At 37.4% G+C, this 11566-nt stretch overlaps 1 protein-coding gene across 1 annotated transcript; it reads right to left on the minus strand.

The window, feature by feature from the left end:
• Nucleotides 1-2212: 2212 nt before the first annotated feature.
• Nucleotides 2213-11206, minus strand: LOC107746710 (sodium- and chloride-dependent GABA transporter 1). Its single transcript, XM_016561006.1, has 15 exons — nucleotides 10860-11206; nucleotides 9609-9968; nucleotides 9206-9337; nucleotides 8921-9021; nucleotides 8692-8801; nucleotides 8290-8422; nucleotides 7888-8022; nucleotides 7691-7794; nucleotides 7328-7452; nucleotides 6446-6558; nucleotides 5951-6082; nucleotides 4999-5101; nucleotides 4287-4387; nucleotides 4036-4203; nucleotides 2213-3549 (listed from the first exon to the last, which is right to left on the minus strand). Exons 2-15 carry the CDS (start codon nucleotides 9841-9843, stop codon nucleotides 3442-3444), a joined length of 1800 nt encoding a protein of 599 aa, XP_016416492.1. The 5' UTR covers nucleotides 9844-9968; nucleotides 10860-11206; the 3' UTR covers nucleotides 2213-3441.
• Nucleotides 11207-11566: the final 360 nt, after the last annotated feature.

An 11566-nucleotide genomic window follows, 5' to 3' on the forward strand; every position in this document is an offset into this window, starting at 1 on the left:
TATCATCCCACTTTGAGACACCACAGTCAGTATTGGCACTAAATCAGTATTGATACTAAATTATCCTTTTCCCGTCATTTGTCCTCTGTAGTGCCATTATGAAACAGTCTACAGGCCTATACATTAGTAAAAGTAACAAAGAAAAGAACAAATTAGATATTCAGCAGCTGTCAGTTTTACAGATTGCAAATAACTATATTTTACGAAACGTGTGTAACATCAAGATACAATTGAAATAATCTGAACAAATGCCTTAGTGAACAGTGAATATCCTGGCCTACCATGTGCAAAACACTGATAAGAGAATACATCCAGTGTGTGTGTGTGTGTGTGTGTGTTTGGACAGACCCAGTTCATTATCTACACAACCTTGAGGACTGTTGACAGCAATAGCTGTTAGTATTGCTGCCTAAAATGTGATTTAGATTTGAGTAAAACAAATGTGACAAACATATTGCAGACACCTACATTATGGCAATATTATAACAATGTGTGGTTTAGCGCTATAATAATAATAATAATAATAATAATAATAATGAACTAATAATAATATGATTTTTAAGAAGTACCAATGTTGAATTTTGAGTCTTAGTTATTAGGCTTCTAGGCATGGCTCTTTGTGAAACTGATTTGCAATTATATTTTTGTGCACTGCCTGAAGTAAATTACCTCCAACACATCTGTCATTGGTTCAGCACTGAAGACTCCAGGGAGAGACTCCGACATGAAGCCTCCTTCAAATGTTTCGTCCCTGATCAACCCCCTACCCAGACTAGATTTAACATGCCAGTTTGATCTATGAGCACAAGCTATTATATCACAGCGGTAGTATATGCGGGCCACAGGGAATGTTAGAATATGGAAATCTACAATGTAACATTTGGGCTTGATCATATAGATATGTTACATATCAAATAATTGAGAAACAGATTTCCAATAAAATTACATTTGTGATTGCTGTAAAAAAAATTAAAAAAAAAGGTTTATGCAGAATACTTCACATAAATTATGACTGTGAGTGTGCTTTTAATAAGTGAATTTTATTATCAGAGCTGGTAAATAAATAATTTACTTGTTCAATTTGACAATCAGAACTACTTTAATGATGTAGCTCCATTGGGACTTATAAAGGGTTAATCACTGAAGGAGATTAATTATCCTCTCTGGACAGAATCCATCAGGGCATCTATTAATTCAAGAACAGGTCAAAGGAAACCACTATGTGTAAGCTTCCTGTCTTCTGTGCATAATCTCTGTGAAATGTGATCAACGTTACACCACAATAAAAAAAAAAAATTGCCTATTTTAAGGATACTTTCTCCTCGTAAATTTCTATAGAAAAATTCTAAAAATTCTATATAAACCTTTTTTTTTTGTAAAAAAAAAATATCCACAAATATGTTTGTTTTTAAATGTACAGTCTTAGTTTTAAGCACACCTTTATTATCCCCAAATGTAATATCACATTTGGATAAGCACCAAATAATTATCGACACGAGACAGCACACATTATAATCTATAATACTTTATTTTTTTTATTTTTATTTTTTTAAATCAGATAATACATGGCAATCATGCTTTTATATACCACCATCTAAAGACATGAATATATATATATATATATATATATATATATTACATATCAATATTTTACATTAGCCCCAAACAGTTAGAAATATACAAAACAGTATTTTATTTGACTAGACATATTATCTATTCTCTTATAATCTTCCATCATTGTTATTCATTTGTTATTATTACTATTCTTTTTTACATTTCAGAAAGATATGTGCTTTATATAGTTTCTGAGATCGATGCATTATTGCAGCAAACAGCAAATAATAAGGTTCTTCAACAAGACAAAAACCTCAAAACGGACATTCACAGGTACTTTTACACGGTACAGTTTTACAACATTGTTTCAGAGAGAAATCTGATGAATGGTAAATGTATACAATTTCACGAAAAACTCTTACTGATTGCACATTTTTTTCATCAGACGTCTTGCAGAGAATAAATCGACTAATTAATCCAGATCTCTGTCACATGTAGCTGCCACAAAAGCAAACTAACAGTGCTCTTTTTCAGATACCTTTGTGGCTTGTGAACTTAAAGCTCTGTGCTTTTCACCAGTGGCATTTCAAAATAAAACAGTGGAAATAAAACAATCACTTATCTCTGTTTCACGCACACACACACACACACACACATGTATATCCCTTTATATGATTTCATGTAAATTATTTATTGCCCAAATAGTCTGTATATTTTAAAAGAAAACAGTATAATTTCTCCTTGACATATTTTCATTCGAACAACGGCTCTGTCAGTTTTTGACACAGAGTGCTGGTTTGTCAATGATGTCTGACAAAACGACCCTAGAAACCATGACAACAGACTATAGCTTCTGCTCAGAAGTGATTATTTGCTGAAGGCTGCTCACAGCTATAATCGTTTTTGATCCAGGAGAGCAAATTTTGGTCACTTTCGCCATTTTTCCTGAGGAGTGGCATGCAAATGTGGTGAGCAGGATTAACAGTGGTTTCTCGGGGTACCTCTGCCCCAAAAATGACTTTTCGGACCCTGTGCAGTGATATGGTGCGACGTAAAACCGTTTTTCAGATCAGTCAGTAGCATAAACATGAATTTGGTCCTTCTTACTCTTACATAGAAAACATGTACTAAAATGATTCTAAAAAACACATACAAAGTTATTTTTGTCTTAGAAAAAAAAAAGAAAAAAAATAGTAACAGTCTTTTTTTTATGTCAATTTGCCCCTGTGGCTGGTAATTCATTACTGCCTGGGGCGTTTGTAAACCCAAATCCATACTGGTCTTGTGCTTTTCAGGTTTTGCCCGAGAGCTAAACAGGAGAAGGGCTGTTTTAAATGGTAGAGTCTTGAAAAGTGTAGTCTGGCTATGTAACCTTGATATCCAAGGTTCATCTTGCCCCGTTGCACGCTCCCATATTCTCGCTCCCTGCTTTTATAAGGATATATAGATGTATATCTTTTTTTTCAGATACAATTTGATTCTAACCTACAACTGTATTTTTATATTTTAATACATTAATTACATGTAATATCAAATTAACACCATGGTGTTGAAATTACATTGGGATTCCAAATCTTGAATTATCATTTAAATTATATCCTCTGGTTACACTGTTACACTTTTCTTCTTGTTGTTCTTCTTTAGAAAGACTAATATCTTGCATATGAAATAGAGATTAACCCTAGAACATTGCTGGAAAGATTTTTTGGACCCTATGTATATGTGTACCAAAACAATTCAGACTGTAATCAGATTGGTTTTCCCTCGGAGGTAGGTGAATATACTCTAGACATGGAAGTCCTTGATTGTGATCAACCGTGATTACTTTTTGCTTCTCTCTCTGAACATTGACCTTTGATCATACAGGGTGAAGCAGGGGCAGGGGGGTTAGATGTAGGCCTCATCATTGGCTGGAGTGGGGTTTTCAGGTTGCTGTTCTGGCCCGTTCTCTTGAGTCCGAACCACCGTCATGGGCTGAGTCATTATCCGAAGGCGCTGCAAAAAGGAAGGAAAATCATCAGCTGCCATTCCAGGTAAGACAAACTATTCCTGCTGAGCAAAGAAAGTACAAACAATTCAAGTGGGTCAGGAATAGTACAAGCCACATCCACGATATTTACACTGAATTGGGACTGGTGCTCTTTGTTCCCAATTACTAATCTCAGAAACATGATTTGGAGATAGAGAGGTACGCTTCGTGCACTGAAAAATACCTTCAGCAGTCTAATTTGTTCAATCAGTCCAAGTCACTGATTGCATGCTCAAATGGCAAGAACTGAAGACTAATTGATGCAATTAGAATGAATCCAATAGCCACAAAATAGCAACAGTGCATGCTTCACCCCATGCTGAAACATTTGCATTAATAATGCACGCAATCTAAATCAATTACTCTGTCGTCAGTGGAGATGCTTTCATGTTCCCTGACAGATGCACCTGTGGCTGCAAGGACTTTCGTGGGCATAAAAATGCAAGCATTACCTCTTTATATGAGCCCTTCTGGGTGAGGAACATGTAGCCCATGTATCCTGGGATAAGAACCATGGAAGACAGGGCCATGCACCAGCCTACACCTTGCCCCCACTTTGGGAACACGTAATTGTTCAATGTAAGAGGGACCATCTGAACGGCGCTGAAGAGGAACACACCCTACAACAGAAGGAACAAACAGTCAATCTGCATTTCCACCTAGAAATGCTTCCAGTACACAAAGGCGCAGTAAAACCACCTACCGCCACAATCAAAGGGGTGAATGCGACCCAGCACAGCTTCCACCAAATGCAGGGCTTGTATCCAATCATCTCCTCAATATTGCTGTAGAATTTATTGACACCTGCAGTAGGCACAAAATAAGAATTAAGGGTACTGCAAAACAATGCATGAGCGGTTCGCTGAGGATTATTACCGGGTGGAGGCCTGCTGTATGTGCGCCCCCTTCATAAGTGCAAATAGAGAATCATGCAGTAGTTTGCATAATCAAGCCTGCCATGCACAACAATTAGGATTCTACAGGTTCATATTCATTCAAATCAATTGACTGTGGAAATGAGTCTGGCAGCGAGATTAGCATGAATTATAAAGATCTTTGCTAAAAATTAGCATGCGTTATGCGTTATGTCTGGATGCGAAGAATAAAAAGCAAATTAATTCATAACTACAAAATCTATAAGCGAAACATCAGCCTTTTTTTCACCTTTTTTATTTCAATGATTCACTTTAAACGATCATGTGGTGTGGTGAACAAATATTTCATGTATTCATTTAATTAATATGAGGTGTCTTAAATACGGCATGCAATTTCTTTTTTTAAACATTTTGTTTCAAATGAATGTTAAATGTCATGCCACAGGACACTGCAGACAATATCAACTTCTCAACAACCTACTGTCTGCTTGGAAAAAGGAAATTTACCCATTGAATTCTTAGAAAAAGTTGCATGTTTACCATAGAACCAGGATATGGAGATGCATTCAAAGAACACCAGGAACAGCAGACACATTCCACTGGCAGAATAGTAGTCGAACAGTTTGAACACATAGAGGCCACCCTATCGAGAAAAGAATTACCATGATTAGCGAGAGATGTGGTTCATTTACACTGGTTTCAAAAACCAGCTGTAATCTAGTTAGCACTTTTTGGGTTCAAAGGCATGGTAGCAGCAATGAGCATTAGTGAAACAAGCTTTCTCTTTCCTGCTTTGAGTCACAAGATTGGCCTGAAAAGTATGTAGTATTTGGGTTAGGATTATTCATCATCGCACACCCAATGGTTCAAATTGCTGTATTACCACAAGCACTTGTGCTCCTTATTAAGGTCAAGATGATATGATGTTCAAAACCAGTTTTACTTCTGTAAAGTAAGATTTCTTAGTCGAGAAAAAAAAAAAAAATACAAATGGATTCATGAAAAGGGTCAATTTACTGTAAGATGAACTGATGAATCGTTTACAATGAGACCATATACAAGGTCTCACCCAAGACAAACCCAAAAAATCTTATTCCATCATTTTCCTGTGCATAATCTAGTCTATTTCCTATTATTCGTATAGCCATAAGAGTAACAGGAAATAATTTATTCTTTGTTTTTCTCCTGCAGAGTTTCCAAGTCTTCTCTAGCTTTTATATAACAGCGTGAGGGTATATAGTGGTTGAACACTCCAGAGGCATTACATATCCCAACAAAAACACTCAAATGTTTCTGTCCTCTGAGGTGATCCTACTTAATGCAACTTTGAGAGCTCTTATTCCACTCTTTGTATGTATTTTTACCATATATTCCATCACATACAAAGGTTTAGAATAAAATCGTGATCAGCCTCCATCTCTTTTCATAGGGTGATGTGAAATCCATAGAAAGATGAGAACGAGTATGTGGAGATGTAATGGCATGCATTTACCTGTGTGATGTTCGACAGGCCAATCAAATAAGACACGAGGCAGACAACAGCGATAAAGATCTCTCGTCTTCCTCGTAGCAAGTGGGGGAACTCATCGACGAGTGCAGTAATGAATCCTTCCACCGTACAGAACTACACAGAATATAAAGCATTCCTGAGCATTTATTCTGAAAGATATATGATGGTTAAAAGACAAAATGGACTCTGAAAGGACTGGTTGTATTCAAGTCTGGCTGAATTTGGAATAGCATGCAACAGTAATGCTATTCAGAATTCAGACATATATTTAATAATTGAATAAACACATTAGGTTAAAATAGCATAAGTCGTTTTAAGGGTCATTTTATAAAATAACTGAAGTACCTCTCACCTTTAGCTTAGTTTCTATTGAAAAATGAATGGAAATTAAAGGCTACTTCAAAGAGATGAAGAATGTCTAGGGCATTTATTGATGCCTGAAAACACACATATGCATGTTTAAAACATGCTCTTTACCTGACTGTCAATGCCAAGCATAAGCAACATGGAGAAAAACAGGATTGCCCAGAGCGGTGAGATGGGCAGTTGTGTGACTGCCTCTGGGTAGGCTAAGAATGCCAGCCCTGGCCCTGAGATCAAAACATGTTTAATTAGCTTTATAATAGCTGTATGATGGCATAGACACAAACAAATATAATATGATCATATAAAAAAAATAAGTTCTAATGTCTCATTTCGAAGTTGGTCACTTTTATGCATAGGACTTTCTACAATTACAAATACTTTATATTTCCCCCAGCAAATGTTGATTGATTGCAAACCTTGTAACCTATAAATGTGGTTTTATTAACAATTATTATTTTTATCTGAGGTTTGTAATATTTTCAACCCTGTTACTAAAAATCCTAAGTTGTCTAAAATAAGCAAAATGCATATTTGAATAATAACGTTGGTAGCAGCATTGATGGTTGATGCAGCCAACACTTTACTTGTCTTCTCGTCATGCAGCAGAAAGTTTCAAATGATGTTGCTTCAGTGTAACAATTTTAAGAGATGTTATTTTTTTTATTATTGTAATAGGAATAAATCACGTAATAGGGTTATGCAGATTATATAGGACAGGGCTGAACATTACATTCTGCTTATTACAACCAATTCAAATTATTTAATATTTTAATGAACTGAATATCAGTTCAGCAGATTATATAAAAAACATTTGATGTGTTCAGTGGGTTAATTTTTTATATTTTAGTATTTGTTTTATTGCAAAAAAATTAAAATTAAAATTAATGTACCATGCAAACTGCTCATAATAACTGATGCCAGATGCAAAAACATTGTGTAACATATAGTAGTCTGTCTTTATCCAGTGATCAAACTGAAATCCATCATAATTACCTGATGCAGCCACGTCTGCTATGGGCCGCTGTGTGATGTGGGCCATGAAACCTACGATAGAGAAAATGACGAATCCAGCGAACATACTGGTGAAGGAATTGATGCAGCAGACGATGATAGAATCTCTGAGAAGCAGACGAAAGCACGTAATTGTTTAGTAATCCAACATTACTTATCCTATTATATATCTGTCGTATTGAGAGTGACGAGGAAGCATATTTTTTAGGCAAAAACTGTTTGAGAAATGGCTGTTTGGCTGTTTTGAAATACAACATTTTTTACTTATGTGAACTTTCAGATTAAAGAAACAAATTAACGATAACATTTGAACGCCCCTTAATACATCTTACAATTGAGGCATACTTGTAAACATTATTGTTGAAAGGGTTGTAGCTCCCAAGGGCAATCAGAGAGCCCAGGCCCAGACCATAAGAGAAGAAGATCTGAGTGGCTGCATCAAGCCACACCTAAGAGAAAAGACGAGACATGGTAGAAATTCACCAAATTACATGCCTGCGAACACACATCTATTACCGTATGATAATTGCAAAGCGCTCTACCTCTGATTCTTTCAGCTTGCTGAACTCAGGCGTGATATAGAACAAAATGCCATCTTTCGCTCCAGGTAGTGTCACTCCACGGATGAACAGGATAAACAGCATGAAGTACGGGTATGTCGCTGAGAAATATACCACCTGAAAGACACATTAACAGCCTTACTAAAAAAAACATGCCTGCTTTGATATTATGCGATACCGCACCGCTATTCATTCTGGAGAAAAATGCCAATTAGAAAGCTCTGTGAAAGCATGGCAGACTTTCATTGTTCAGGAGATTCTGATCCCAAAGCTTTGATTACAGGCCTGATTTTGAATAGTCAGCGCTTTATTGAATTTTTGAATTTGTTAAAAACAAATAGCATACCTGAATGTCATATGTGTGCTGTGCAAGGGCATTCTTACCTTTCCAGTCCAGCCTACGCCCTTCCAGATACAAAAATAGACCAGAACCCAGGCAATGGCCAGTGTTATTGCTAGTGGCAGTCTTATCTCTCCCGGCTTTTCCAAACCATCAGTCATTTGATGCATGTTACGTCTGAGCGGGAAAGGGGAACAAACATTATTAGAGAATATAGAATTTATATCTGTCAGCCCACGTAACCCACAAACAGTTTGAAATAGAGCTTGTCTAATTGCTGATGCAAAGCATTCAGCTAGGGTTGTTTGCCAAAATAGCACAATAGCCGCATTTTTGTGAAACAACAGTGGTTCTTTTACACAGCTGAGGACAAAAGGAATGTGTTTGTATGCTGCTAGAATACAAAATTCCAGTGTTTAAAAAAAAAAAAAACAGCCTGCCCTTACTCCCAGAACTCCAGGACGGCGCTTGTCATATTGGCGTTGTTTGCCGTGCTGTAGTTGGAGAAACATTTGTCTGTATTCCAAGGGTTGTCGCAAGATTTCCAGGGGAGCTCCTGAAACAGGACATTTCAAACAGGAAAATCCCTGAGACAGCAGTTCAAGAATCTAGTCATAGTCATTGATATTTTAGCAATTTTACATTTGACACTTAAAGTGGAAAATGTGTACTTACTGTGGTGAATGAGTTATACAGATAGTAAATTGCCCAAGCGATTATGACTATGTAGTAAATGTTAAGCCAGAACGACAGGACTGCTGCTGCCAGGCCAACACCTACGGAAATACGTGCGCTAAAATAACTCCGTATTTCAGATCATTTTTTGGCAAGGGCACAGTACGATTGAAATTTATACCGGCGGCGAGCTATTATGCAATGACACCATAATTTACACGCTTCTAAAAAAAACAGCATGGAGTAATTAATCTGAGGTTTATTTGTGGTTGCTTTCATGATTACCTTTGAACATAGGGGCCAGTTTCCACACTCCAAGACCACCAATGGACGTGTACTGACCGAGGGCCGTTTCCAGAAGAAACAACGGAACCCCAGCAAATATGAGCGTCAAAAAGTAAGGAATCAAGAACGCCCCTATACAGACAAAAGAGTAATATAATGAGACATATTCAAACATGTATCCAATTTTAAAATCCACTGTTTTTGATCTCTGCGCTTCCAATGGTTGCGCACTTCGCGCATATCGTGGACAAAAAGCGTATATTTTGTACATGTTATTCGATCTGCAGGGCGATTTTCGTTCATTACGAAATCTTATTTATTTTACTTCCATTTTTTATTTATTTTAATCCTTTTGTTTAGAGGGGGGAAATACATGGTAAAAACAACCAGGAATTTTCTTTACCGCCTCCGTTTTTTCCACATAGATAGGGAAATCTCCAGACATTGCCAAGTCCAATGGCATAGCCAACACAAGACAGAAGAAAGTCAAATTTTCCCTGCCATGTTTCTCTGTCGGGAAGTTCCTTTTTCGTCTGAACTTTCACCACCAGAGTTTTTGGTTTGTCATTGGCGGTGGGCGCTTCGTTCAGCTCTGTTAAAACGTGTCCATCGGATGCTTTCGTGCCGTTCGTGGCCATGTCTCTGGGTTTGGTCCTGGCAGTCGGACGGGAGAGTTCAGCACCGGTCCACGTAGACAGCAGTTTCGCGGTTCGGGTAACCAACGACTAGAGTCAAAAAAACGCCAAAGAAGCTTGACACTGACCTGGAAATGTTGGAGAGAATGTGAGTTTAGATATACACATTATTTCACGTGTGCTTGGTGTTCGTCAAATGCATTCGATGTCATTTTATCAACACAATAATACTGTAATAAAAAAATAAATAAAAAAATGAAATACAGATATCCTACACAATAAAATACCAGTTGGCGCACGTGTGTTGGGCGCGCGGCATAAAAAAAAAAGCTCAGACTAAACGCGTCTGTCCACATTTCTTTATTTTAAATAACTGAAAGAACCAATTTTGTACATTTCTGTTATCTAAAACGTTAACGGTGCCTGCGGTTTATTGTGGAATGGTTTACTAAGGGCAAAGTAATTGCATTTCTTATTTTATTTAAATTATTCAAAGGGTTATGTTTAGACCATTTTCTCTCGAATCCAAATAATAGATCTCGCTTTGGTTAAGTCAAACAGTTCGAATAATCTCGCCAAATTCTTATTTTGTTTACATCCAGGTAAAATCAGCAAAGATCCCAGCGCGCGAAGCGTTTGCAGGAGCTCAGAAGTGTGCGTGCGCCGTCAGTGAGCTCGCGCTCAAAAAGTCGCGCACAACTGTCCACTTGCAGCTATGGTGATTATTACGGGAGCTTTTTAGCAGGACAAATGAATTATTGACGATTGCAAGATTAATCGATACAAAAAGAAAAATAAATAAAATACGTCCTACTAACATGCAGACTGTTAGTCTGAACTGCGCGCACGAACATCGCGTTTCACAAGCACAGACGTCTAGCATTTCAGACGGACGTGTGTTAAAACAGTTCGTAATAAATGCTTAACTTTCAAACAACTTTGCAGATGCCTTTCCATGCCTGTTAAAACTATGAAGGCAAACGCATTACTTTTATATCAGTCAAATATGATCTACTTACACTGGAACAGTTTTCCTGCCAGTTTGGTTGTGGCGGTGCGTATCCGTTGGTTCCTCTCCAATTCGAACACTTGGAATTTTACTTGTCCAAACCCGTGCAAAATATTTCCATAAAGTCAAGTGAAACAAACAGCTATCCTGAGGGGTAAGGTGAACGAGGGTCTGGTTGCCTGGTGCTGTCCAATTCTGTGGTGCTGAAGGACAGGGGGAAAGCGCCAGAGACAGGAGCAGCTCCGTCTACCATGAGCGTCCAGAGATGTTACATGAAGCACAGACCGTCACTCTCAATGTCAGCTGAAAGTCGACCCTCCCCAAACACAACATCCCTACCACTGAAATCCCAGACACTGGGCACCCTCTCTTCTCAATGCTTTTTATATGCTTTGTATATGTTTTTTTTTCTTTCCCTCAATTGCTCTTTGCGTGACTGAGATCATGTGTCTTATCAGATGACTGACACTGCCCACTCACTGTAATTACTTTTTGCAAATCATTTATTCATTCATCTATTTTATTTGTGCAATAATGTTACTCTTCTCAGAAGTGTTATGCGTATTTCTTTATTTTATAAGTCTTTTCATGCAGAATTGCAGACCAAAGTACATCAAAATACAAGTAGGTTACAATTTTAAAGCACAGTCTCTTGTTATTAAATGAATTTGCATTTCCTAGATAAGAACAACTTTGATTACAATGTGTGGTTTTCAC

The sequence above is a fragment of the Sinocyclocheilus rhinocerous genome, unplaced genomic scaffold (genome assembly GCF_001515625.1).
Source record: "Sinocyclocheilus rhinocerous isolate Xijiao unplaced genomic scaffold, SAMN03320098_v1.1 scaffold1100, whole genome shotgun sequence".
In the NCBI taxonomy this organism is placed as follows: domain Eukaryota; kingdom Metazoa; phylum Chordata; class Actinopteri; order Cypriniformes; family Cyprinidae; genus Sinocyclocheilus; species Sinocyclocheilus rhinocerous.